Here is a 25393-nt window from a genome sequence, read left to right on the forward strand (position 1 = left end):
TGGAGGAATACTATTATTGCATTTAAAAGACAACACTGGGCTATCTTATTAGACACCGTTTCATAAGAGCATGTCTTTTTACAGTGGCCTGCATGTTCAAAATCAAATCAAGTAGTTAAGTCATTCATATGTTTGTTTTTTGTAATATGGAGTACATCTAAGTGCACACGTGCTGTTTTACTGGTTTATGTTGTGTCATATGGGTTATCTAATCAGATGATGGTGAAAAGTGACAGCACAAACATATCTCATTGTGTAGATGACATTCAGTTTTTTTCAGCTTTACTCAATGTCTATTAAAGACTAGTAACCATTTGATTGAGTGGTTCATGCAGCAGTCGCAATGTGTAATCAAACATGCCATCAGGACTATCTGGCTAATTCAAGCTAAAAATCAAATCTGAATTCAGAAACTTTCACCGCACTTGACCATGGATGACAGCAGCCCAAATGACAGTTCTTTACATATAGTGAACTTATATAACTTTAACATGGAATATAATTTTACTATGCCACACACTGCAATTTCCCTCTGGCATCAATAAAGGATTCTGATTCTGATTATGCATATTCTGGTGGTACTACTGTTGTTTTTAGTTAAGGTTAGAAATATAATAAATTAGCTGTGTCTCTATCCCTGGGGAGCCAGCATTTACAATGTACAAGGTTTACATCAGAGCTTTGATCCCAACATATGTGGTTATGGGTGCAAATTGTTTTCTTGCAGCTAAAATTTAATAACTAAAAGCGCAAATGTTCGAGTTAAGAAAGAATTCTTAACATATTACAAACACACTGACTAGGCACACTGAATTGATTTTATGTGTTAACTTTTCAAGCTATTACTGGGGAAAAAATGTTTAATAGGTTCTTCAGTTTGGTGGTAAATGTGTTTTATATGGTTTTTGAATCCCTTTTGAGAATGGGCCTTCATTGCATCAAAAAGGGTTCTTCTGGTGTTACAAGCTTGACATCACAACAATAGAAGCACATTTTTTTGTACTGAATTGAGTCATTTTCAAAAAGGTTCTATATAGAACCATACACAACACATTTGGTTCAGGAACTCAATATAGAAACATTCCCTTTTTTAAAAAAAATAAATAAAACAACCCTTTGAAGAACCTTTGTTTTTTAAAGAGTGAATATTTATAGAATTAACACATACAACAAACAAATTCTAGCATTAAAAAATTATTCTACTTTTTTAGTTTAGTTTTTCAGTTATTCCATGTTTTTGTTATTCAGGAGAAGATCATGATTTAAAAGTTATTTCCTTAACCTGAAGACAGCTGTAAGAAACAAAGACATTCGACTGACTGTCAGTAGTAAAACTACGATCCCCAACACACTTCATGTGCTTTGTACATATCTTCCCATTTAGTGGTATACATTTAAAGTAACTTGAGCTAAACTAATCCAAAGTTGATTAACTTTCTAAGATGATATTATTCTTGGTTAAAAAATCAAAAATGAAAAAAAAAGAACAACACCAACAAGAGTTTCACATTAAGTTTACTTTTCTGTTGATCTCCAGATTCTTTTTAAACTTTCAGATAACATATTCTAAAATGTTAACTATTAATAGTCAATGTGTCGCTCACTTCTTTTCAGCTCACTTAACTGACACTTTACCCATAATTTGTTTTTTCGTGTTCTTTTCTGGTTTCATTATGATTATGTAACACTTTGGAAGAAAGATACAGAACAGCAAACCAAAACTTGAGGCCAAAATGGCAAATATCTCCACAGCTACAGTGAACTTTCCAGGAGAGCTGACATAAGCTGGGATGAATGTGATCCACACTGCACAGAATATGAGCATGCTGAATGTGATGAACTTGGCTTCATTAAAGTTATCAGGCAGCTTCCGAGCCAAAAAAGCTAAAACAAAACACAGAAGAGCCAGAAATCCAATATAACCCAGCACAGCCCAGAAACCTACTGCTGAACCTAAATTACATTCTAGAATAATTTTGTCATTGTAGTTATTTAAATTTTTAAATGGAAAAGGGGGGGATATTATTAACCAAAGCACACAAATTAGGACCTGTATAAGAGTGAAAGTGAGAACACTGAGTCTCTGCTGTAGAGGCCCAAACCATTTCATGGCATCACTGCCTGGAATTGTAGCCCTAAAGGCCATTAACACCACTATTGTTTTCCCCAGAACACAGGAGATGCAGAGGACGAAGGTGATCCCAAACGCTGTGTGGCGCAGCATACAAGACCATATAGAGGGCTGACCAATGAAAGTAAGTGAACAGAGGAAACACAGAGTCAGCGAAAAGAGCAGAAGGAAACTCAGCTCTGAGTTGTTTGCTTTGACTATTGGGGTGTTTTTATATCTAAAGAATATAAGTGCGATTACCATTGTCACAAAAGCACCAGTAATAGAAACAGCTGTTAGCAAAATTCCCATTGTTTCATCATAGGACAAATATTCAATTTTCTTCTTTATACATTCATCCCTGCGTGGATTTGACCAATAGTCTTGATTGCATTGTTCACACTTAATTGAATCTGTCAGGCAGTGAGAAATTAAACAACAAGGAAAGTTAGATACATAGGAAAAATAGCAACATACAGTACAGATGAAGCAGTTTAACAAACATGCTGTTTAAAAGTCTCTACTTATCCATTAAATGAGGTCAAAAACCTTTAAATTATCCCAAAATGTATAAAGGTATTTTCAGCCGCATTAAACACACATTTTTTTATTTTGTTCTCTTACTTGGACTTTTTGTACCTGATATATTACTGATCTCCCCTTCAGCACATGGTATGCAGTCAAAGCAGCAGATAGGTTTTCCTTTCTGGACTGCCTTCCTGGTGCCTGGAGGGCAGCTCTCACTGCACACAGATATTGGCACCTGCGATCGAAGAAAACATGCAACTGCTCAAAAAAATATTTAGCCATTGTTAATTTAAGTGGTGACTTCAAATACATATTGCAAGAAATAGCTCCTGTTTAAGTAATCCTTTTGTACTGTACCTGATTGCTGTTTTGTGCCCAAACAATAGAGGCAGTGTTTAGCGCTAAGTGATCATCAGAGGGATGAGAGAAGTCATAGTGTCCAACAGTGACAAACTCATGTTGGTTTTCTTTACTTGTTTGCCAGTTTATTAATTCATATTTTGCAGCAGGGTCACCATTTTTATCAAAATAAACCTCTTCACCATCTTTGGTTTTGAAATGCATCTTTTTTAGATGTTCTAGAAACTGAAAGATAAATTCAAATACCAATATAACCTAAAACAGAACAGTTTTTTGCTATTTGTTATTTAAAATGTCTTATGAAGAGCATTATGTTCTCTGCAAAGTTACAGTATCTTTATTATTTTTATTAGTGTCAAATTGTGTACCAAAGACTTGTGACCTAAGTTCAAAATCACTGCTTATTCAGAATGTTAACTTACTGTGACAGGATCAGGCTGTTTCTTTGCAGGACATGTTTGTGTGCAGCCAAGAAGTTTGTGTAGAGTATGGGCAACAGCATATACTCCTTTATACACATTACTGAAAATGGGCATCAGCGTCATGTCAGTAAAAGTGTTTTCCACATCAGACAGTTTCTCTTCACCTGTGCATGGTGATACATCCTCTGAGTCATTCTGCAGTGTATGGCTGCACTTGAACAGAGCCTCCCAGAATTCAGTAAAAATGGCACTGCCTGCAGATTTCAGTGGATGTATATCCAGAATAAAGTCCTTCAGACCTGTCACTGTTGTTTTGGGGATAGCTAGCCCTATGGCTCCTTGCAGTATGTTATATTTATCCATTGTAGCCAATTCTGAATCAAAGATCCAGGCCTCCGTTCCCACCCACTGGTATCCAGTGACATTGTGTTCAAAAAACACATGCAACAGAATCTCCAAGTCCCAGTTATCGAGAAATCCCACAATCACTCGAGAAGTAGAGCTTTTGATCTGCTCAATAATCCTCAGCACTTTTTCTTGTGAGTAGGTTCTAAAAAATGGAATTGAGTATTCTAAACAAATGCCCAGCTGTTCTGCAGCTTCAACAAATGCAGCCATCCCACTGTTACCATAATCATCATCTCTTCTTATTGCACCCACCCAGGTCCAGCCAAAGTGACTCACCATCTCTGCAAGTGCTCTGCTCTGGTGATAATCACTGGGAATCGTGCGCAGAAATGATGGATATTTCCTTTTATCACTGAGACACTCACAGGTGGCATAGTGACTGATCTAAAAAAACAGATTCATATAAGTGTTTAAGCCATTAGGTTCAGTCATAATTTTTTGCTAGTCAAGATAAGACAATGTAATGTTAAAGTTATGACAAAATGAAAATGATGAAAAAATGTAATTCTTACAACTGGAATACTGAAAGACCCGATAGTATTTGCTATAGCCATTGACACTGATGAATATGTCTCGCCAATAATGGTTTGCACCTGTGCTGGCTTTGTGCAGGGCTCATCCAGTATTGAGTTCTCATTTCCATTAACAAGTGCCATAGCCATTCTGACCCCTATTGCTATTGAACTGCAGGTATCATAAACCTTGTAGCCCAGTGAAACTCCAGGCAGTAAAGAGGAGCTGTTGTTGATCTCTTCTATTGCGAAAATCAAGGACTGTGAATACTGGAAGGCTCTGAAATCAAGACTGCACAGTAAACATTTAGAGAGAAATAAAAAGACATTATTTTAGAATGAAATCATCACTAATATATGTGTGGCTCATGTAATGCTGAACTCATATAGTACATTTTCAGCCATTGTGTAAAATTCACATTTTTCTTGCTGCTTACCTCCTGCATTTGAATGAATGTGGCTTGACCAAATATGACAAGTTTGGGACCTCCCAAGTGCTGTGGAAGGGGAAAATCCCTCCAACTATGATATCACCATCCTTTGAAAGAACTGGATATGCAGACTCTCCTTGGAGGCTACAAATTTCATTAGCACCAGAAAAATTGATGATAGTCATTACCACATGCAAAAGAGTAAAAATGTACTCCATTCACCTGTCCAACTGTTGAGTAGAGATAACGAGTGTGTGCACCAGGTCTGATGCTTAACTTGGTTGGACATGAATGATTTGTGGTATTTATACCAATGTAAAAGCAAGTCCTCTGTGGTAGGATTATGCTACTGGGTTACAGTCAAAGGAGGTGTGACTTCTAAAAAGAGCCCTCAGTGCCTTATGTGGGTTGCGTAATGATTGTTTTTGGTGGGGTTTTTTTTAAATAGTATAGTTAGTATGGCAGTAACACTGTGGCTTTTAGTGTACACAGTATATATCATCACAAAAGTATTAATACCGTCAAATTATATTTCATTTAATGAACTACACTATCTTTGCCAAAAGTATTTGCTCATCTGTCTTCACATGCATATGAACTTGAGTGACATCCCATTCTTAATCAGTAGGGTTTAATATGATGTCATCCCACGCTTTGCAGCTATAACAGCTTCAACTGTTCTGGGAAGGCTTTCCCAAAGATTTAGGAGTGTGCTTATGGGAATTTTTGACGATTCTTCCAGAAGTGCATTTGTGAGGTCAGACAGTGATGTTGAGCGAGAAGGCCTGGCTTGCAGTCTCCGATCTAATTCATTCCAAATGTGTTCTTTTGGGTTGAGGTCAGGACTCTGTGCAGGCCAGTCAAAGTTCTTCCACACCAAACGTGCTCATTCATGTCTTTATGGTCCTTGCTTTGTGCACAGGTGCACAGTCATGTTGGAACAGGAAAGGGGCTGTCCCCAAACTGTTCCCACAAAGTTGGGAGCATGAAATTGTCCAAAATCTCTTGGCCTGCTGAAGCATTAGGAGTTCCTTTCACTGGAACTAAGGGGCCGAGCCCAGCTCCTGAAAAACAACCCCACACCATAATCCCCCCTCCACCAAACTTTACACTTGGCCCAATGCAGTCAGACAAGTACCGTTCTCCTGGGAACCACTAAACCCATACTCGTCCATCAGATTGCCAGACGGCGAAGCGTGATTCTTCACTCCAGAGAACACGTCAGTGGCAGCGCCTTAGACCACTACATTCAACGCTTTGCACTGCGCTTGGTGATGTAAGGCTTGGATGCAGCTGCTCAGCCATGGAAAGCCATTCCATAAAGTTCTCTACGCAATGTTCTTTGCGTGCCAATGAGGCACGAAGAAGGCCACATGAATTTTGGAGGTCTGTAGCGATTGACTATGCAGAAAGTTGGCGACCTCTGCTCACTATGCGCCTCAACATCCTGACTGGAAGCCTTTTTAAATAGCCACAAAGCTGTACGTCAATATGTGAAAAGGGAAAGAGATAAAGTAATAACCAGAAGGATCTCAGAGTAGAAGCCATAAAATATACAGAGTGAGAAGCATGACAAACAATAAGAGTAAAAGGTGTGGCAAAATGAAACACAAAAAAGTAAATGGGGCCAGCAATTTAATCTACTTGAATTAAATGCAGAAAGGTCACTGGGATAGAATGTGTCAAGTAAATCAGTCTGAGAAATTACTATACTGTTTCAGACACCATACTTCCCTGATGCAGTCACAAATAAAAACAGAGATGTGTTTTGCAACTTATTACTGTAACAGTGGCAGTGATACTGGTGCAGATGCAAACATCACCTTTTAATTATAGATTTTAGAACAAGCTGTTAGCTAAACTAATTTAACCACTAACACAGTGGTTAACTAGTCAAGTTAACGGTTTGTTGATTTTGTGTCTGCCTTTTCTTCACTTTTTTTCTTTTTTTGCATTTATGGTGTGTGTGTGGCAGAGGACATGCAGTTAAAGTTTAGCATAGACTGCAATCTGTACCTCTCAGTTTGAAAACCAGTCTTTCTCTGTCTGTGCTATTGGCTACTCCAGTAGGTACCGATCAAAGATCATGTTGCTGCTCCCATGCAGCACCACTAGTATCCACGGCTGACCCTGCAGCAGTAACCTATTTTGCTGCTGTCATATTCACCTGTTCTGTACAATGATCCTGTGTCTACTCAAGATTGTTCGAGAGCTCCAGAAAGTTTGTTTTTAAGATGTCCAGTATATTATTTAAAATTGTCACCTGCGGTATTTCTTAATGCTACCTTGCTGAACTAAGATTTTATGTTGTTCAGAGATGCAAGCTAGCAGAGTTTGCTATCTGAGTGGCCCCAGACACTTTATAAAGGAGGACAACTATTTCAAGTGAGCTGCACTGCCTGTCACTTTATAAAACAAAACAAGCAAATGATGAAAACAGAAGTTAAGATGCCTCTGGGGTTGTCTTATAAGGTCAGTATTTCGGAAATTTTGTCTAGTTAGGGTGCTTCCGTAATACTGTTTCTTCTGTAAGTACTGTTCTTATTTTGAGAATAAGATCAACTTAAGCTTAATAGCATCTGTCCTAAATTCAGGTCTAACTGAAGTTGTCATGGTGATTTAACAGAGAAGATAAGATTTGAGAGTTAAACATTGTCTGTAATAAGGCCCCAGGTGTCTATCTCTTTGACTAGAGAGAGACCCATAAACTTAAAACTGATCATCACATTAAAATGAAAAATTTACACATATTGAAAAACAGCAGTAAAATCTGACAAACATTAAAATTGGTTTATAGAGTTCGGCTCAAGTAACAATTTTTTCCCCCCGATTTATTCTGGCTTGTTGGGGATTTTCCCCATAAACAGATGTCATGAGTGTTAAGAGCAATCTCGTTTTTGTTTGTTTGTTTGTTTGTTTGTTTTGTTTTTTACCAGGTTGGGAAGGTTATTTTAAACGTGTATTTCATTACAGAAAACTGACTATTACCTTTTTAACATGCATTTTAAACCTAAAACAAAGAATTACTATATTAAAGTAACATAATCTGATTACTTTCTGTTATTTATGTGTTTATTGTCTTTCATTAAAGATATATTTAATTAAACATGGAGAAAAATAATTCCACATTAGGCTTTTTCTGAAAGAATTTAACTTAAGACAAGGCAAACAGGCACTGTTTTATGAAACAAATTTATTGTAACTGTGGCAAATGGAACCAGATGATGATTGATGATGTCTCTGATTGATGTCTCTCTGTAAGAAAGTCCACAATCCGATTGCAGAGGGAAGTGTTTAGGCCCAGCATGCTCAGCTTTCCAACGAGATGAAAAAGATGATGGTGTTGAACGCTGAACTGAAGTCTATGATCAGCATTCTAACAAAAGTGTCCTTTTTCTCAAGATGAGTGAGGGCCAGATGAAGAGTGGTGGCTATGGCGTCATCTGTAAAGCAGTTGGAGCGATGTGCGAACTGCAAACGGTCCAGTGAAGGAGGCAGCTGTGCCTCATTTGGAGCCTCTCGAACCACTTCATGATGATGGGTGTGAGTGCAACGGGATGAGAGTCATTGAGGCAAGCCACTGGAGATTTCTTCGGCACAGGGACAGTGGTGGTGTCCTAAAAGCAAGCTGGAACAACGGCACTGCTTAGCAACAAATGTCCGTAAGAACCCCCGCTAGCTGGTCAGCACATTCCCTGAGCACTTTGCCAGTAATATTTTCTGGTCCAGCAGCCTTCCGTGGGTTAACTGAACAGAGTTTTCCTCACATCAGCAGTGGACAGACACAGTACCTGGTCACTGGGTGGAGGGGTGGTCTTTCCTACTGCCATGTTATTCTGCGCTTCACACTGTACGTAGAAGTCATTCAATGCATCTGGCAGGGAGGCATCACTATCACAGGAGGGAGATGTTTTCCTGTACTTACTGAGGGCCTGAACGCACTGCCACATGTGCCGCGTGTCACCGGTATTCAGGACGTGTCCATGGATTCTCTGAGTGTGTGTGCGCCTTCACCTCTCTGATAGCTTATGACAGTTTGGCCCTTTCTGTTCTTAGGTCCTGTACCCTGCGTGGTAATAAAAAGGAGAGAATGGGGCAGTCGTGGGCTGGAGGTTAGGGAACTATGTGCCCGGAAGGTCGCCGATTCTATCCCCAGAGCCAACAGCATGTGACTGTGGTGTCCTTGAGCAAGGCACCTAACCCTCAACTGCTCCCCAGGTGCTGTGGATAGGGTTGCCCACCGCTCCAGGCAAGTGCTCTCACTGCCCCCTAGTGTGTGTGCTCACTAGAACGACATTTTGTTCCAAATTAATACTGAGAAATGACAAAGACCACTTATCTTGATAAGTGTTGTAAATGTAATCTGTTTATGATGACAGTTGGTCACAGTGACTTCAGCCGAAAAGAAATTCAGAATTTGATTTATTTGGTTTTTATGACACTTTGCAAATTTATTTCCCAAGTTTCAATAGCTACATAACAGTTGGATGATGCCTACAGAATAAAATATTAGGCTAAAAATAAAACATTTTCTGTTTGGTATGAAAATGTAAGATGATACATATTGTAGTGTTTTCTGAACCATAATAAGGCTGTAATTAGAACTATGTAACTAAATTGCTCACTTAACTAGCACTTTTCCCATAATTTGCTTTTTAGTGTTCTTCTCTGGTTTCAGTATGATTACATACCACTTTGGAAGGAAGATGCAGAATAACAACCCAAAGCTTGAGGCCAAAATAGCAAATATCTCCACAGCTACAGTGAACTTTCCAGGAGAGCTGACATAAGCTGGGATAAAGGTAACCCACAGTGCTCAGAATATTAGCATGCTGAATGTGATGAACTTGGCTTCATTAAAGTTATCAGGCAGCTTCCGAGCCAGAAAAGCCAAAATTGCTTGGAGTTGCCGTTGAAGTATTCCTCTATCTGTTGTTAGTACTTGTGTTTTGCTTGATACCTCTCTCAAAGTTCACCCTGGCAACACTGTAGACTGAGGTGTCTCCTGATTTTGAAGGTTCTCCATGGTTTCTTGTTTGGCTGCACAAGGATCCTTTTGCTCACAGTTACACACAGTAGTTAATATTTAACAGTTAATATGACAGAGGAGAGCAAATGTATACCTCCAAGTCTGTTTAATGTGCAAATACATGTGTCTTATAACATTCCTGGAGTTGAGTGATAGCTCTCTTAGGCCTAAATTGAACTGTTCTGCTGGTTGGCTTAGCACTGTTCTCAAGAGCTTTGTGTGATTGGAAGAGAAACAAAGAGAGGTGGTCAGGCTGTCTAAGGTGGCAGTGGGGCATGGCCCTGTAAATGTCCTTTGTATTGGTGTAGACATGGTTGAAGGTGTTTTTCCCCCTGCTGGTGCATTCAACATCTTGGTAGAATCTGGGAAGAACATTCTTGAGGTTTGTTTGGTTAAAGTCACCAGCAGTAATAAAAAATGCCATCAAATTGTGTGTTCTGTTGTTTACTGATGGTGTCATACATGTGTCCAAGCGCTAGTTCAGCATTAGCGTGTGCTGGTTTTTATACTGCCATGACAAAAACATTTGTGTATTCCGTGGGCAGGTGAAATGGTCCAAGTCTGGAGAGCAGAATTTATCGACTGTGGTTGTGTTTATGCACCAGTTTTCTTGTATATAAACACAAAAGTCGCTCCCTGATTTCTTTATGATTCAGATGTTCTGTTGGCCTGATGGAGCGAGTGGCCTGTTAGCTCAGCTGTGGCATCTGGTATATAGTGATTCAGCTGTGTCTCTGTAAAAATTAGAATCAGTGCTTTGTAATTCTCTGTTTAGCAATGCTTAGTCTGCTCTTGTCTTGATCTTGTGAGAGACAAGTGGGCAGATTCTGCATCTTAGCCTGGCTAGAAGACCAGCTTTGTTCGACCCTGCTTTTGATTTTTGCACCATCTGCGTCATCTCAGTGTCCAGAGCTTGCCCGAGAGCTGATGGAGTTCAGGACCTTGCATATGGCAAACAGACTAGTAGCAGCTGATGAGATAAAATCACAGCCAAAGTCCAGGACTGGTAATCAACCATTCTTCATTAAGTTCACAAGGAAGAGTGGGATTATGGTGTGGGGTTGTTTTTCAGGAGTTGGGCTTGACTTCTTAGTTCCAGTGAAAGGAACTCCTAATGCTTCAGCAGACCAAGAGATTTTGGACGATTACATGCCTCCAACTTTGTGGGAACAGTTTGGGGACGGCCCCTTCCTGTTCCAACATGACTGTGCACCCGTGCACAAAGCAAGATCCATAAAGACATGAATGAGCACGTTTGGTGTGGAAGAACTTTGACTGGCCTGCACAGAGTCCTGAACTCAACCCAATAGAACATCTTTGGGATGAATTAGAGTGGAGACTGTGAGCCAGGCCTTCTCGTCCAACATCAGTGTCTGACCTCACAAATGCGCTTCTGGAAGAATGGTGAGGAATTCCTATAAACACACTCCTAAACCTTGGAGAAAGCCTTCCCAGAAGAGTTGAAGCTGTTATAGCTGCAAAAGGTGGGCCGGTGTCATATTAAACCCTGTGGATTAAGAATGGGGTGTCACTCAAATTTGTATGCGTGTGAAGGCAGACAGGTGAATACTTTTGGCAATATAGTGTATATTTTTAGCACAGTCAACCACCCAGCAAGTAATCTTACCAACCTTAGCTAGGTGGTGAATTAACAAGCTGTCACTACAGTTGTTACTGCATAGCTAACTACAAATCTTAACAAACAGGACAACAAAATACTGATCTACTGATTCTGTGAAACAGCAAAAATAAGTGCATTTTACCCACCTGTCAAGTAGAAAAGGAGGAATATCGTCTGGTCTGATACCGATACATAAGCGTTCAATCCTTCCATCCCTACTTATATAGCTTTGCGTTTCTTTCTGATGCACCCCTTTAATGGCAGTTGGGATGCCTGGAACCTATGGACCGGGACTGGCACTCAGGATACTCAGAACTTATGGACCAGAATGGATTCTTACGCAGCAGCATTATCTTCAGCATTCTGCAAAAGAGACCCTATGACACGAGCTATCTGTAAGAGCCCTTGGAGATGGGAGTATGAGTATGGCTATTTGATCTTTTCAAAACTTTGCCCAAAACTTTGCCCTTTTCCCCCAATTTTTACTTCCAGTGATTTTGAAAACAAGATACTTGTTAAAACAATTACTGTTAGATTCTATTCCAGGGGTTCCCCAGGGGTGCCTCTGTGCTCTTGCCTACCTCTTCTGCTGTGCCACCCAGATCGAGATTCCTATTCTTCATTTTTGTTGTTATTTAGGATGCAAAATTATATGCAAAAGGAAATTGTTCTCCTGATCCACTGTCCTATTGCCTCAGTAAATTTGGTCATGCTATTGCTGCTATAGTCTTTGTCATATTTATGGCTAAACCAGATCCAGCCAAAAAGCTTTATTGTGCTCTTGTCACATAACCTCAACTCCTCCTTATGCTCGAGTATCCTTGCTGTTTAATTTTTCCTTGTTGTCTGTTCGTGTACTTTATATGTAATATCATCAATATTGACCATGTTATTTGTATTTGACTTAGAAACATATTTAAAGCAATTAAGGTAATGTTTGTCTTTCCCATCTTTAAGTTTATGCAAAACAAACGTTCAGTCAGATACGACCAAACTGTAGCCCATCTGTTGCAGTGCACAGTTAGCCTGTCTACCCTGCCTGTCAATGAAAAAGGACTAACATCGGACCAACACTGACAAGTTATTGTTTGCGAGTAGATTATTCTCAACACAGCAAGACTACATGATAGACTGATTATAGTGGTTAAGCAGTATTAGGTGCAGTAGCGTTGCTGGGGATTTTTACAGATCTCAATGTCACTGCTGGTTTGAGAATAGTCTGCTGACCTGGACTGTCTTGTACTACCCAAGTGGCAGGAATATTCTAGTCAAAAACTAGTGCATGTTAAAAACCACTTGCAAAAAGCCTAACAGCTAAATAAAGCTGCGGTTAGCATGTAAAATCAAAGGGATTGTTAAAATAATAATAATAATAATAATAATAAGGTGTTACAGCATATTAAAACAAAGGCCCTATTTCATTTTGTTAATCAGTCATTTATTAAAACAGTAGTGGCTAGTTATAGTAATAATTAGTGTCTTATTTATTTATAATTACTGTCTTGTTTCTGCACTTTATGTATTCCTGCATGATGTTTTATGTTGCATCATGGGCCTGAAGAGCAACATTTTGTTCCCAAATTATATTTAGGGAATGACAAGACCACTTGACTGGATAAGTGATCTAGATGGGACCACAGGATTGATCTCTTTATGATAACAGTTAATATTTACTTCACTAATACAGAATTTGACTAGATCAGTTTTAATGGTTCTATTAGTAGCAACATACATTGGAAGATGTCCACAAAATAAAATATGAGGCCAAAAAAAGTTCATACTGTATATTCTAAGCCAAAATAAGATCTTAATTGGAACAGTGTAAACCAATAACTCACTTAACTGGCACTTTTCCCATCATTTGTTTTTTAGTGTTCTGCTCTGGTTTCAGTATGATTACGTAACACTTTGGAAGAAAGATGCAGAATAACAAACCAAAGCTTGAGGCCAGAATGGCAAATATCTCCACAGCTACAGTGAACTTTCCAGGAGAGCTGACATAAGCTGGGATGAAAGTGATCCAAACAGCACAGAATATGAGCATGCTGAATGTGATGAACTTGGCTTCATTAAACTTATCAGGCAGCTTCCGAGCCAAAAAAGCTAAAATAAAACACAGAAGAGCCAAAACACCAATGTAGCTTAACACAGCCCAGAAACCTACTGCTGAACCTAACTGACATTCTAGAATGATCTTTTCCTTGTAGTAGTTTAGATTTTTGAAGGGGAAAGGAGGAGATGTTGTCAACCAAAGTACACAAATAAGGGCCTGTATGAGAGTGAAGGTGAGAACACTGAGTCTCTGCTGTGGAGGCCCAAACCATTTCATGACATTACTGCCTGGAAGTGTAGCTCTGAAGGCCATTAACACCACTATTGTTTTCCCCAGAACACAGGAGATGCAGAGGACGAAGGTGATCCCAAACGCTGTGTGGCGAAGCATACAGGACCACTCAGATGGCTGACCAATGAAAGTAAGTGAACAGAGAAAACACAGAGCCAGAGAGAAGAGCAGCAGGAAGCTCAGCTCTGAGTTGTTGGCTTTGACTATTGGAGTATTTTTATATCTAAAGAATATGATTGCTATTGTAATTGTTATGAAAGCACCAAAAATAGAAACGGCTGTCAACAGAATTCCCATGGTTTCTTCATAGGACAAGAATTCAATTTCTTTCTTTACACATTCATCCCTGTGGTGGTTTGACCAGTAGTCTTGATAGCATTGCTCACATTGAATGGAATCTGTCAGAGAGTGAAAGAAAAAAAAAAGTTAAATCTATTAGGAAAGGAGAGTAAAACAAATGCAGCATTTACAACATTGTTACTGATATGTGGAACACTCTTTAAATATTTGAGATTTAAATCATTCAAACTTAGTAATCTCCAAGTTTGTAGATTTGTTTTAGTGATGGGAGTAATACAGACAGTATTTCATGGTTGAATCTCTTTCCTGATATAAGTACCTGTCATATTACTGATCTCTCCTTCTGCACATGGTATACAGTCAAAGCAGCAGATAGGCTTTCCTTTCTGCACAGCTTTCCTGGTGCCTGGAGGGCAGCTCTCACTGCACACAGACACCGGCACCTGTGATCAAAGAAAATATTCAGTTGCCTAAAAATGTTTGAGTTATTCTTTTAGTGAGACTGAAAGGTGCAGCTTTTACTCACCTGATTATTATTTTGTGCCCACACAATAGAAGCCATGTTTACTGCTAATCGATTTTGAGCAGGAAAAGAGGAGTCATACAAACCGACAGTGACAAATTCATGTTGATTTTCTTCACCTTTCTGCCAGTTTATTATATCATATTTTGCAGGGGGATCACCATTTTCATCAAAATAAACTTCTTCCCCATCTTTGGTTTTGAAATGCACCCTTTTGAGATGTTCTAAAAACTTATAAAATAGAGTCACATTTATATATGAGTTTGTAATGAATCTGCCAGTGTACAACATTTTTACTGGTTATTCAAATGAATGCTAATGTGTGTCCAAAGTTCTAAGGCCTAAATGCAAATCTGTGCTGAATGCGACTTTGAACTCACTGTGAAAGGATCAGGCTGCTTCTTTGTTGGACATGTTTGTGTGCAGCCCAGAAGGTCATGTAGAGTATGGGCAACAGCGTATACTGCTTTATACACGTTACTGAAAATGGGCATTGGGGACATGTCTGTGAATGTGTTTTCAATCTCTGACAGTTTCTCTTCACCTGTGCACACTTTTGTATCATCAGAGTCATTCGGCAATGTATATTTACAACCAAACAGAGCTTCCCAGAATTTAGGGAAAATATCACGGCCAGCAGATTTAAGTGGATTTATATCCAGAATGAAGTCCTGTAGACCTGTGACTGTTGTTTTGGGTATAGCTAGTCCTATGGCTCCCTGAAGTATGCTGTGTTCATCCAGTGCAGCCAGTACTGGATCAAAAATCCAGGCCTCAGTTCCCACCCACTGATATCCAGTTATGTTATGCTCAAAAAACACACGAAGCAGAATCCCTAAATCCATGTCATCCAGAAATCCCACAATCACTCGAGATGTAGAGCTTTTGATCTGCTGAATTATTCTCAGTACTTTTTCTTGTGAATAAGTTTTAAAAAATGTAAGTGAATATTCTAGACATATGCCCAGCTGTTCTGCAGCTTCAGTAAATGTAGCCATCCCACTGTTACCATAATCATCATCCCTTCTTATTGCACCCACCCAGGTCCAGCCAAAGTGCTTCACCATCTCTGCCAGTGCTCTGCTCTGGTAGTAATCACTGGGAATAGTGCGCAGAAATGATGGATATTTCCTTTTGTCACTTAGACAGTTGCAGGTGGCATAGTGACTGATCTGCAACAGATTCACTCAGATGTATCAGTTTTTATGCTCCTTAATAATCGTTTGTGAATGTCAACTTGGATAACACCTCATAATGTTAAACGACAGTTCTAACATGATTTTTTATTTTATAGTTTAAGCTGACATTTTTTTACTGTTACAATAGTCATAAGTTTGATAAGTAAATATATTCTTACCATGGGAATCCTGAACGGTCCAATACTACTTGCTATAGCCATGGAGGGTGATGAGTATGTGTCACCGATTATGGTTTGTACCTGGGCTGGCTTTGTGCAGGGCTCATCCAATACCGTCTTCTCATTTCCATTAACAAGTGCCATGACTGTTCTAACTGTCATTGCTGTAGATCTGCATGTGTCATATATCTTGTAGCCCAGTGAGACTCCAGGCAGTAATGAGGAACTGTTGTTTATCTCCTCTGTTGCAAAAATCAAGGACTGAGAATACTGGAACCCTCTGAAGTCAAGACTGCACAAAACAAATTTAGAGAGAAGCACACAAATTATTTCACAATGAAATCATTACAGATGTGCAAGTGTGGCCTACGTGACTTTTTTTTCTTGCTTCTTACCTTCTGCATTCTGGTGGTTGTGGCTTGACCAAATAAACCAATTCTGATATTTCCCAACTGTTATGAAATGGAAAAATTCCTCCAATTATGATATCACCTTCCTTTGAAAGAGTTGGGTAAACATACTCTCCTTGGAGGCTGCAGATCTCGTTCGTCACAGTCAAATTGATCATGGCTATTATCACCTGCAAAATAGTGAAAAAATACTCCATTTTCCTGTCAAACAATTGAGTACAGCTAATGAGTGTGTGTGCCAGCTCTGATGTTTCATCTGGTTGAACAAGAAGGATTAGTGGCATTTATATACATGGATATGCAAATCCTCTGTGATGAGATTAGGCAGGTGGGCTGTAGTTAGGAGGTGTTACTTTCAGATGTTAATAGTATACAAAGTGTAGGATTCACCTTAAAGGTGGACTGAATGGCTAATGTGACCATTCAATGGTTTCCTGCTCCTTTTTTTATTCGGTTGTTTAACGCAGAATGGTTTCTTGTTTTTCTTGAAACAGGAATGTTTTTACGTACTTCGACTTCAATCTCATATCATAATAGAATAAACATATATACAGTCATGTCATGAGCTATTTGATAGTGTTGCTGTGTAAGTATAGCCTTGTATGTTCATTCTTTTCTTTTTTATCTTAACTGCCTTTTACATTCTGTCTTCACTTAATAATGAATGGAGCTGTAGGAATGGTTCAGAATTACTTGGACTTGCACTGAAAGTTTGAATTATTATTATTATTATTATTATTTGTTTTTTTGCTTGGTGTCAGAAATGAATTATTGTTGAATCATGGCCATGTTTAATCCCTGGCAAGTTTAACTTTTGACTGTCCACATGAATGAGCTGAGTTTTAGCAATCTTAATTGACTTTGAAAATGTGCAAAGGCGATGTTGGGATCCAGATCAGTTTATCGATTACAAATTAAGCCAGAAACATTTTCAAACTGTTGCATGGAATTGCATGGAATTGTATGAAGGAAATATTGCACATATTCCAGTGTTGGCAGCAAATCAGTTTTTAGAATGACAGAGTTGAGTTCAATAGTGCTATGCCTTTTGGGAAGATGCTGTTATTTAGGCTATTTGTGCATGTGTAGATTGGCCTATAGTGCCTTCCTGGTGGGAGGAGCCTGTTGATGATGTCTGTGGTGTCTTGGGACCAATTCTATTTCACCCCTTGCACCTACAACTTGGCCCTTAGTCCTCCGTTTTGCATGTTCATGTCCAGGGTATCCCAATTTTTGTTGAGATGGAGAGGAAGCTGAAGTGTTAGGGCTATGTGGCCCTCCAACTGAGAATTTTCATAAGAACACTACAAGCATAGTGTTGTGAGGGAACAAAAAGGAAAACCGGCAAGATTGTCTCAGTTTAATGTTGTTTCAATTTATTATGGTTGTTTTCTTCATAGCAAGCACAAAAAATCACTAATAATATGCTAATATCTCGATAGCTAGCTAGCTAACTTTCCTGTTACACCTTAAATAGTCCAACAGTTCTGATGCCTGAAGCACCAGAATGTAACTGCTGCATCATTTAAGGTCGAACAGGAAAGTTCGAACAAGAATCTGGTGAATAGCTGACTTCAGCTTCGTATCACTAAAGAATTAGGGGTGGGCGAGAACAAATAATTGTCTTATAGCCCCTCTTTGAAGGCATATGATGCCCTAAATACCCTAAATATAACTAAAGCGCAGCAGCCCAGAGGTTGCTGAACTTTTCCCTCTGCCGTCACTGAAGACGGGCCAGGTTGCCTATAGACCAGCACTCTGAATGAAGCGATGTTTTTTTTTTTTTTTTAATTTAAGGGATACATTTCATAGGGCAAAATTTCAACCACTACCCCTAGTTAGGGTGACACTCGAAAACAAGGGATAGGGGTAAAAAAAAAAGAAATAGGATTGGGCCTTGATGTTCTCAATGTTCTTAGACCTCCTCACACAGCACATGCTGTGAAGATGTTCTAATGATGGCAGCTCTATACCAACAATGTACTGCGCAGTTTTCAAAACACATTCGAGGGCTTTTTTTGTCAAGTTTGGTTCAGGTGCTGTACTGTCAACTGTTGTATTTGTCACAAACTTAATACTGACTTGTGGATGGGTTGGCAATTGTGTAAAAAGTGCGTAGAGGAGGAAGGTGAGCCCATAGCCCAGGAGGACCCCAGTATTCAGGGTGACCCACCGCACCACTGGAGGTTGATTATTGTCTTTGTTAAATCAAGCAAAGTCAAGCTATGTTATTCTGCTAGTTTTGCAGTGTTATTCGCTGGTGTATGGTGTAATTCTCTATGTAGCAGTACTCCATCTGATCTCGTCCATTTTGTTGACAAGTGATCTCACATTTGCGAGAGAGAATCTGGGACGATGGCTTTTTTATGTTGCAGCTCTGAAAAAAAATGGCTCTTTTTTATGTTCAGCAGCTGAAAAGCTAACATCAAAGCCAACACCCAGGACTGGAAATATTCATTCTTCCCACAATGTTGATAGTTCTTGGGAGATATTGGATGCCCTTGATGATGCCAATAAAAAGCTAATGCTAAACCGGCACAGGTATACAGGGGGGAAGCCAGGAGTGTTAACAGTTGAGCTGTGCACTTTATTGAGGCAAGTTTATCCCCTCTTTCCTAAAGAGATGCAGGACAACATATTGCTCATGGCATTTTTCAACACAGTCGCTAGCCTGTAGCACCATGTTGACTCACCGAGCCTGCTTCTTTAGAAGTGCCCCACTCCTCCTTTGTGTTATCAATCATTCTGCTGCAAGTGTGGGGCACGGAGTTCAGGTAGGAGAGAAGAAAGTGCCAACCTGAGACCTGCCAGCCTTGTTAAGCGGTTAAAAAGGTTAAATACCTTGTTCTAATTCTCTTCTAGTAGCAGCTTATAAGCTAACATCACAGCCAGGACTGGAAATCAACCGTTCTGCCACATTGCAGAGCATGAAGTTCATGTCTCATTTGTTGGTGCTGTCATTTAAAAAAGCACCACTGCTAACCAGATCCGGTGTCAGTGAGAAACGAAAAGTGAGGGATACAGAACTCCTACAGCTCCAACCCATTGCAGAGACCCTTGTGCTTGGCAGGGTGACTAGGCAATGCAGCCATTGGTTAACATTCACCCTTCAAGGTGATCCATTGCCAGGCCCGGTAGAAACCAAGGTGTGATCATCTGCCTTTTTCAACCTGGTCTACTGCCTGGCACAGAAAAGAGAGCTCTATAGAATTGGGGACTCCAACTAGGTGGGTTTGAAGTCTGTCACAGGCTTCTTTCTATTAAGTTAATTTAAGTGATACTTTTTTGATCCCACCTCTGCATTTAACCCATCCGTGAAGTGAAACACCACATACACACTAGTGAACACACACACTAGGGGGCAGTGAGCACACGGTGGGCAGCCCTATCCACGGCGCCCGGAGAGCAGTTGGGGGTTAGGTGTCTTGCTCAAGGACACCTCAGTCATGGACTGTTGGCCCTGGGGATCGAACGGGCAACCTTCCGGTCACAGGGCCAGATCCCTAACCTCCAGCCCACGACTGCCCCAATGTTGGGAAAATGGCAGCCAAGTGATTTTATGCAGCAGTTACATTCTGGCACCTCAGGCAGAATATGGCTCATATGTTTTATGTCGCTGATTAGTTCTCAGCATTGGCTATGTTAGAGGAATATCAGCCAACTGCATATTTGGACTGAGAATCAGCCAGTACCAATACATAGGTGATCGAGCCTTCCATCTATCATTATATATCTTTGCATTTCTTTCTGATGCACCCCTTTTATGGTACTCGGGTGACTAGGGACCTATGTACAAGAATACACACTCAGGAAGCCCGGGACCAAGAACGACTCTGGTGTGGCAGCATCAACTTCAGCTGTTGGGAAAAGAGCCATTGGAGATAGGAGAACCAGTATGGCTATTTGATCTGTCCAAAACGTTGCCCAAAAAAGGATCTTGCATGTCAGTAAAACGACTATGAGCTGGTGTATCAGATTCGAACCATGTGGATAACTGTCATTAAAATAAGCATAATCAACTATAAGTGTCCAGTAACTAAATATATTGCAGTAAGTGGAGAAAGATGGGTCAGTGGTAGAGAATGCGTCCCAGTTAATTAGTCAAAGAAGTAACAGAGACTGTTTGACAAACTCCCAGGGGCATTCACAAACAGCAACAAAGACAATACATGGCAGGTTTCACAACAACTCATTGGAATAGTTCCAGTCAAATTTTAAACTGATTCTGGTGCAGATGCAAATATGGATTTAAAAGAGTTCCAACATAGAGAGAAGTGGAACAGTCAGATGTTACACTGGACTGGTGGTCATGTGAATTGCTTAGGTACATTTCAAGCCACTGTATTTTACAAATAAAAGCTTTGTTCACTGACAAGAAAATATCAATGTCCTTAACACAAAACCATGACTAGTACACAAGGCATTGGAAAAGCATGCAACTCTCAAAAGAAAACCATTTAATTCAACTGCAAGGAAATCCACTGTTACAACAACGAGTTTAATAAATGCATTATGTTTACAAAGTAAATGAGTAATTGTGTTAAATAACCGTAATCTCAGTATTGACATACTTAGTCTTCATTCAGATTTTTTGCTATAATCGAGCAGCCTGCGTACCAGCTGGGAATGACCCTATTTCAGTTTATTCATCAGTCATTTATTAAAACAGTAGCATATGTTTTAGCAAGAGTGGCTAATTATTAAATAAAAAACTAATTGTTGTTTTGTTAAAGACAGACTCTTTGAATTCTTTAAATGCTACTGTGGCACTCTTTTACCCCGAACTCTCTGAACAGTTCACTGCTGACAATGTTTGCTATAGCTCTTCTACTCACATGCTGCTCTGAGGCCTGCCCATATAATGCTTATTCATATGTTGTGTGTTCATGTGTTGATCTTTTGTCTTGTCTGGTTAGAATCTTGTTTATTTTTATTTTTTGTATTTATTGCATATTCTGCACTTGTTTCACGCTGTCATGTTCCTGCACTTTATATGCTCCAGAGTAAGTTCCAAAAATGTTTGGAACAACATTTTGCTCAAAGTTATCTTTAGGAATGACAATGAAGACCACTTGACTTGATAAGTGATCTGAGGGGGGGGTTACAGGGTTGATCTGTGTATGATTACAGTTGATGATACATAATTTGACTATATACTGATAATAATACAAAATTTGAGTAGTTCAGTTTTTTTATGGCACTTTAACTGTTTATTTTCCAAGTTTCAGTAGCTACATAAGTTGGAAGATGTCTACAAATCAAATTATGAGGCCAAAAAAAGTTCATACTGTTCTGAAAATTTAGGATAATACATACCAAACTATATTCTAAACCAAAATAAAGTCTTAATTGGGGCAATGTAAATAACTAAATCACTTAACTGGAACCTTTCCCATCATTTGTTTTTTAGTGTTCTTCTCTGGTTTCAGTATGATTACATAACACTTGGGAAGAAAGATGCAGAATAACAAACCAAAGCTTGAGGCCAAAATGGCAAATATCTCCACAGCTACAGTGAACTTTCCAGGAGAGCTGACATAAGCTGGGATGAATGTGATCCAAACTGCACAGAATATGAGCATGCTGAATGTGATGAACTTGGCTTCATTAAAATTATCAGGCAGCTTCCGAGCCAAAAAAGCTAAAACAAAACACAGAAGAGCCAAAAGTCCTATATAACCCAGCACAGCCCAGAAACCTAATACTGAACCTAACTGACATTCTAATATGATCCTTTCTTTGTAAAGCTTTATATTTTTGAAGGGGAAAGGAGGAGATGTTGTTAACCAAAGAATACAAATTAGGACCTGTATGAGAGTGAAAGCAAGAACACTGAGTCTCTGCTGTAGAGGCCCAAACCATTTCATGACATTACTACCTGGAAGTGTAGCTCTGAAGGCCATTAACACCACTATTGTTTTCCCCAGAACACAGGAGATGCAGAGGACGAAGGTGATCCCAAACGCTGTGTGGCGCAGCACACAGGACCACTCAGAGGGCCGACCAATGAAAGTAAGTGAACAGAGGAAACACAGAGCCAGAGAGAAGAGCAGCAGGAAGCTCAGCTCTGAGTTGTTGGCTTTAACTATTGGGGTGTTTTTATATCTAAAGAAGATGATTGCTATTGTAATTGTTATGAAAGCACCAAAAATAGAAACGGCTGTCAACAGAATTCCCATGGTTTCTTCATAGGACAAGAATTCAATTTCTTTCTTTACACATTCATCCCTGTGGTGGTTTGACCAGTAGTCTTGATAGCATTGCTCACATTGAATGGAATCTGTCAGAGAGTGAAAGAAAAAAAAAAGTTAAATCTATTAGGAAAGGAGAGTAAAACAAATGCAGCATTTATAACATTGTTACTGATATGTGGAACACTCTTTAAATATTTGAGATTTAAATCATTCAAACTTAGTAATCTCCAAGTTTGTAGATTTGTTTTAGTGATGGGAGTAATACAGACAGTATTTCATGGTTGAATCTCTTTCCTGATATAAGTACCTGTCATATTACTGATCTCTCCTTCTGCACATGGTATACAGTCAAAGCAGCAGATAGGCTTTCCTTTCTGCACAGCTTTCCTGGTGCCTGGAGGGCAGCTCTCACTGCACACAGACACCGGCACCTGTGATCAAAGAAAATATTCAGTTGCCTAAAAATGTTTGAGTTATTCTTTTAGTGAGACTGAAAGGTGCAGCTTTTACTCACCTGATTATTATTTTGTGCCCACACAATAGAAGCCATGTTTACTGCTAATCGATTTTGAGCAGGAAAAGAGGAGTCATACAAACCGACAGTGACAAATTCATGTTGATTTTCTTCACCTTTCTGCCAGTTTATTATATCATATTTTGCAGGGGGATCACCATTTTCATCAAAATAAACTTCTTCCCCATCTTTGGTTTTGAAATGCACCCTTTTGAGATGTTCTAAAAACTTATAAAATAGAGTCACATTTATATATTAGTTTGTAATGAATCTGCCAGTGTACAACATTTTTACTGGTTATTCAAATGAATGCTAATGTGTGTCCAAAGTTCTAAGGCCTAAATGCAAATCTGTGCTGAATGCGACTTTGAACTCACTGTGAAAGGATCAGGCTGCTTCTTTGTTGGACATGTTTGTGTGCAGCCCAGAAGGTCATGTAGAGTATGGGCAACAGCGTATACTGCTTTATACACGTTACTGAAAATGGGCATCGTTGACATGTCTGTGAATGTGTTTTCCACCTCAGATATTTTCTCTTCACCTGTGCACACTGTTGTATCATCAGAGTCATTCTTTATTGCATATTTACACATAAACAGAGCTTCCCAGAATTTAGGGAAAATTTCACGGCCAGCAGATTTCAGTGGGTGTATGTCCAGAATGAACTCTTTGAGACCTGTGACTGTTGTTTTGGGTATAGCTAGTCCTATGGCTCCCTGCAATATGTTGTGTTTATCCAGTGCAGCCAATACTGGATCGAAGATCCAGGCCTCAGTTCCCACCCACTGATATCCAGTTATGTTGTGTTCAGAAAACACACGAAGCAAAATCTCCAAATCCATGTCGTCAAGAAATCCCACAATCACTCGAGATGTAGAGCTTTTGATCTGCTGAATTATTCTCAGCACTTTTTCTTGTGAATAAGTTTTAAAAAATGCAAGTGAATATTCTAGACATATGCCCAGCTGTTCTGCAGCTTCAGTAAATGCAGCCATTCCATTGTTTCCATAGTCATCATCCCTTCTTATTGCACCCACCCAGGTCCAACCAAAATGCTTGACTATTTCTGCCAGTGCTCTGCTCTGGTAGTAATCACTGGGAATAGTGCGCAGGAATGATGGATATTTCCCTTTGTCACTTAGACAGTTGCAGGTGGCATAGTGACTGATCTGCAACAGATTCACTCATAAATCAGTTGCAATGCTCAATCATGTTTTTTGTTTTGTTTTGTTTTTTTGTATTTAACTTGGCTAACACCACTTTACATTCATGTTATCATTAAGTTTTAATACAGAACTTGACATTTTTATACTTTTAAAATAATCATACTTTTTAAATGATAAATAAAAATGTCTTACCATGGGAATCCTGAACGGTCCAATACTACTTGCTATAGCCATAGATGCTGATGAGTATGTGTCACCGATTATGGTTTGTACCTGGGCTGGCTTTGTGCAGGGCTCATCCAATACCATCTTCTCATTTCCATTAACAAGTGCCATGACTGTTCTAACTGCCATCGCCGTAGATCTGCATGTGTCATATATCTTGTACCCAAGTGAGACACCAGGCAGTAATGAGGAACTGTTGTTTATCTCCTCTGTTGCAAAAATTAAGGACTGTGAATACTGGAATCCTTTAAAGTCAAGACTGCACAAAACAAATGTTGAGACAAATACACACATTGTTTCAGAATTACATCATTACTGATGTGTAATCATGGTTCACATGGCTTATTTTTTCTTGCTTCTTACCTCCTGCATTCTGGTGGTTGTGGCTTCACCAAATAAGACACATCTCGAATTTCCCAGCTGCTATGAAAAGGGAAAATCCCTCCAACTATAATATCACCATCCTTTGAAAGTTGTGGGTTTTCAGACTCTCCTTGAAGGCTACAAGAGTCATTAGCCCCCCAAAAATTGATGATGGCCATTACGACCTGCAGAAGAGTAAAAAAGGACTCCATTCACCTGTCCAACAATCGAGTGCAGTTTATGATTGTGTGTGCCAGGTCTAATGTTTCTTGTCTGGACAGGAAATGTTTGTGGTATTTATACAGATGGATAGGCAAATCCTCAGTGATAAGATTGCACAGATAGGGTGCAGTCAGGAGGTGTGACTTGCAAGTGTTAAAAAAAAAAAAAAAAAAAAAAAGCCTAAATGACTTATGTTGCTTGCTTGTGAAAAAACCCCAGCTGCCCCTGCTCGTCAAAGCTGGTGTAACTTATCTTTTTGGCCATTTTTTCATACAGTAGTGGAAAACGTGTAATGGACCAGCCCCCCTTTTTTTTAGGTTTTTGAAGGTTTTTTAGTTGAAGAAAAAAAAATGC

At 39.4% G+C, this 25393-nt stretch overlaps 3 protein-coding genes across 3 annotated transcripts; all 3 read right to left on the reverse strand.

The window, feature by feature from the left end:
• Window positions 1-1615: 1615 nt before the first annotated feature.
• Window positions 1616-4989, reverse strand: LOC108434036 (extracellular calcium-sensing receptor-like). Its single transcript, XM_017708949.1, has 6 exons — window positions 4778-4989; window positions 4341-4632; window positions 3421-4212; window positions 2996-3223; window positions 2750-2873; window positions 1616-2523 (listed from the first exon to the last, which is right to left on the reverse strand). Exons 1-6 carry the CDS (start codon window positions 4987-4989, stop codon window positions 1616-1618), a joined length of 2556 nt encoding a protein of 851 aa, XP_017564438.1.
• Window positions 4990-13255: 8266 nt separating this feature from the next.
• LOC108434037 (extracellular calcium-sensing receptor-like) lies at window positions 13256-16552 on the reverse strand. Its single transcript, XM_017708950.1, has 6 exons — window positions 16341-16552; window positions 15946-16237; window positions 14969-15760; window positions 14592-14819; window positions 14385-14508; window positions 13256-14163 (listed from the first exon to the last, which is right to left on the reverse strand). The coding sequence occupies exons 1-6, from the start codon at window positions 16550-16552 to the stop codon at window positions 13256-13258; spliced, it is 2556 nt and encodes an 851-aa protein (XP_017564439.1).
• A 6355-nt stretch (window positions 16553-22907) lies between these two features.
• On the reverse strand, window positions 22908-25028 carry LOC108434038 (extracellular calcium-sensing receptor). Its single transcript, XM_017708951.2, has 4 exons — window positions 24818-25028; window positions 24422-24713; window positions 23441-24232; window positions 22908-23291 (listed from the first exon to the last, which is right to left on the reverse strand). Exons 1-4 carry the CDS (start codon window positions 24994-24996, stop codon window positions 23031-23033), a joined length of 1524 nt encoding a protein of 507 aa, XP_017564440.2. The 5' UTR covers window positions 24997-25028; the 3' UTR covers window positions 22908-23030.
• Window positions 25029-25393: the final 365 nt, after the last annotated feature.

Source organism: Pygocentrus nattereri, chromosome 7 (genome assembly GCF_015220715.1).
Source record: "Pygocentrus nattereri isolate fPygNat1 chromosome 7, fPygNat1.pri, whole genome shotgun sequence".
NCBI classification, from domain to species: domain Eukaryota; kingdom Metazoa; phylum Chordata; class Actinopteri; order Characiformes; family Serrasalmidae; genus Pygocentrus; species Pygocentrus nattereri.

Bases quoted from the DNA above. Each gene is read 5' to 3' on its own strand.
- LOC108434036 (XM_017708949.1), bottom strand. From the start codon at position 4,989: ATGGAGTACATTTTTACTCTTTTGCATGTGGTAATGACTATCATCAAT. The intron at 4,633-4,777 runs GTAAGCAGCAAG...TTTACTGTGCAG, and splicing joins CATTCATTCAAATGCAGGAG to TCTTGATTTCAGAGCCTTCC. The intron at 2,874-2,995 runs GTACAGTACAAA...CTTCGATCGCAG, and splicing joins GGGCACAAAACAGCAATCAG to GTGCCAATATCTGTGTGCAG.
- LOC108434037 (XM_017708950.1), bottom strand. From the start codon at position 16,552: ATGGAGTATTTTTTCACTATTTTGCAGGTGATAATAGCCATGATCAAT. The intron at 16,238-16,340 runs GTAAGAAGCAAG...TGTTTTGTGCAG, and splicing joins CAACCACCAGAATGCAGAAG to TCTTGACTTCAGAGGGTTCC. The intron at 14,164-14,384 runs GTACTTATATCA...ACTCTCTGACAG, and splicing joins AGAGATCAGTAATATGACAG to ATTCCATTCAATGTGAGCAA.
- LOC108434038 (XM_017708951.2), bottom strand. From the start codon at position 24,996: ATGGCCATCATCAATTTTTGGGGGGCTAATGACTCTTGTAGCCTTCAA. The intron at 24,714-24,817 runs GTAAGAAGCAAG...TGTTTTGTGCAG, and splicing joins CAACCACCAGAATGCAGGAG to TCTTGACTTTAAAGGATTCC. The intron at 23,292-23,440 runs GTGAGTTCAAAG...CTATTTTATAAG, and splicing joins AGCAGCCTGATCCTTTCACA to TTTTTAGAACATCTCAAAAG.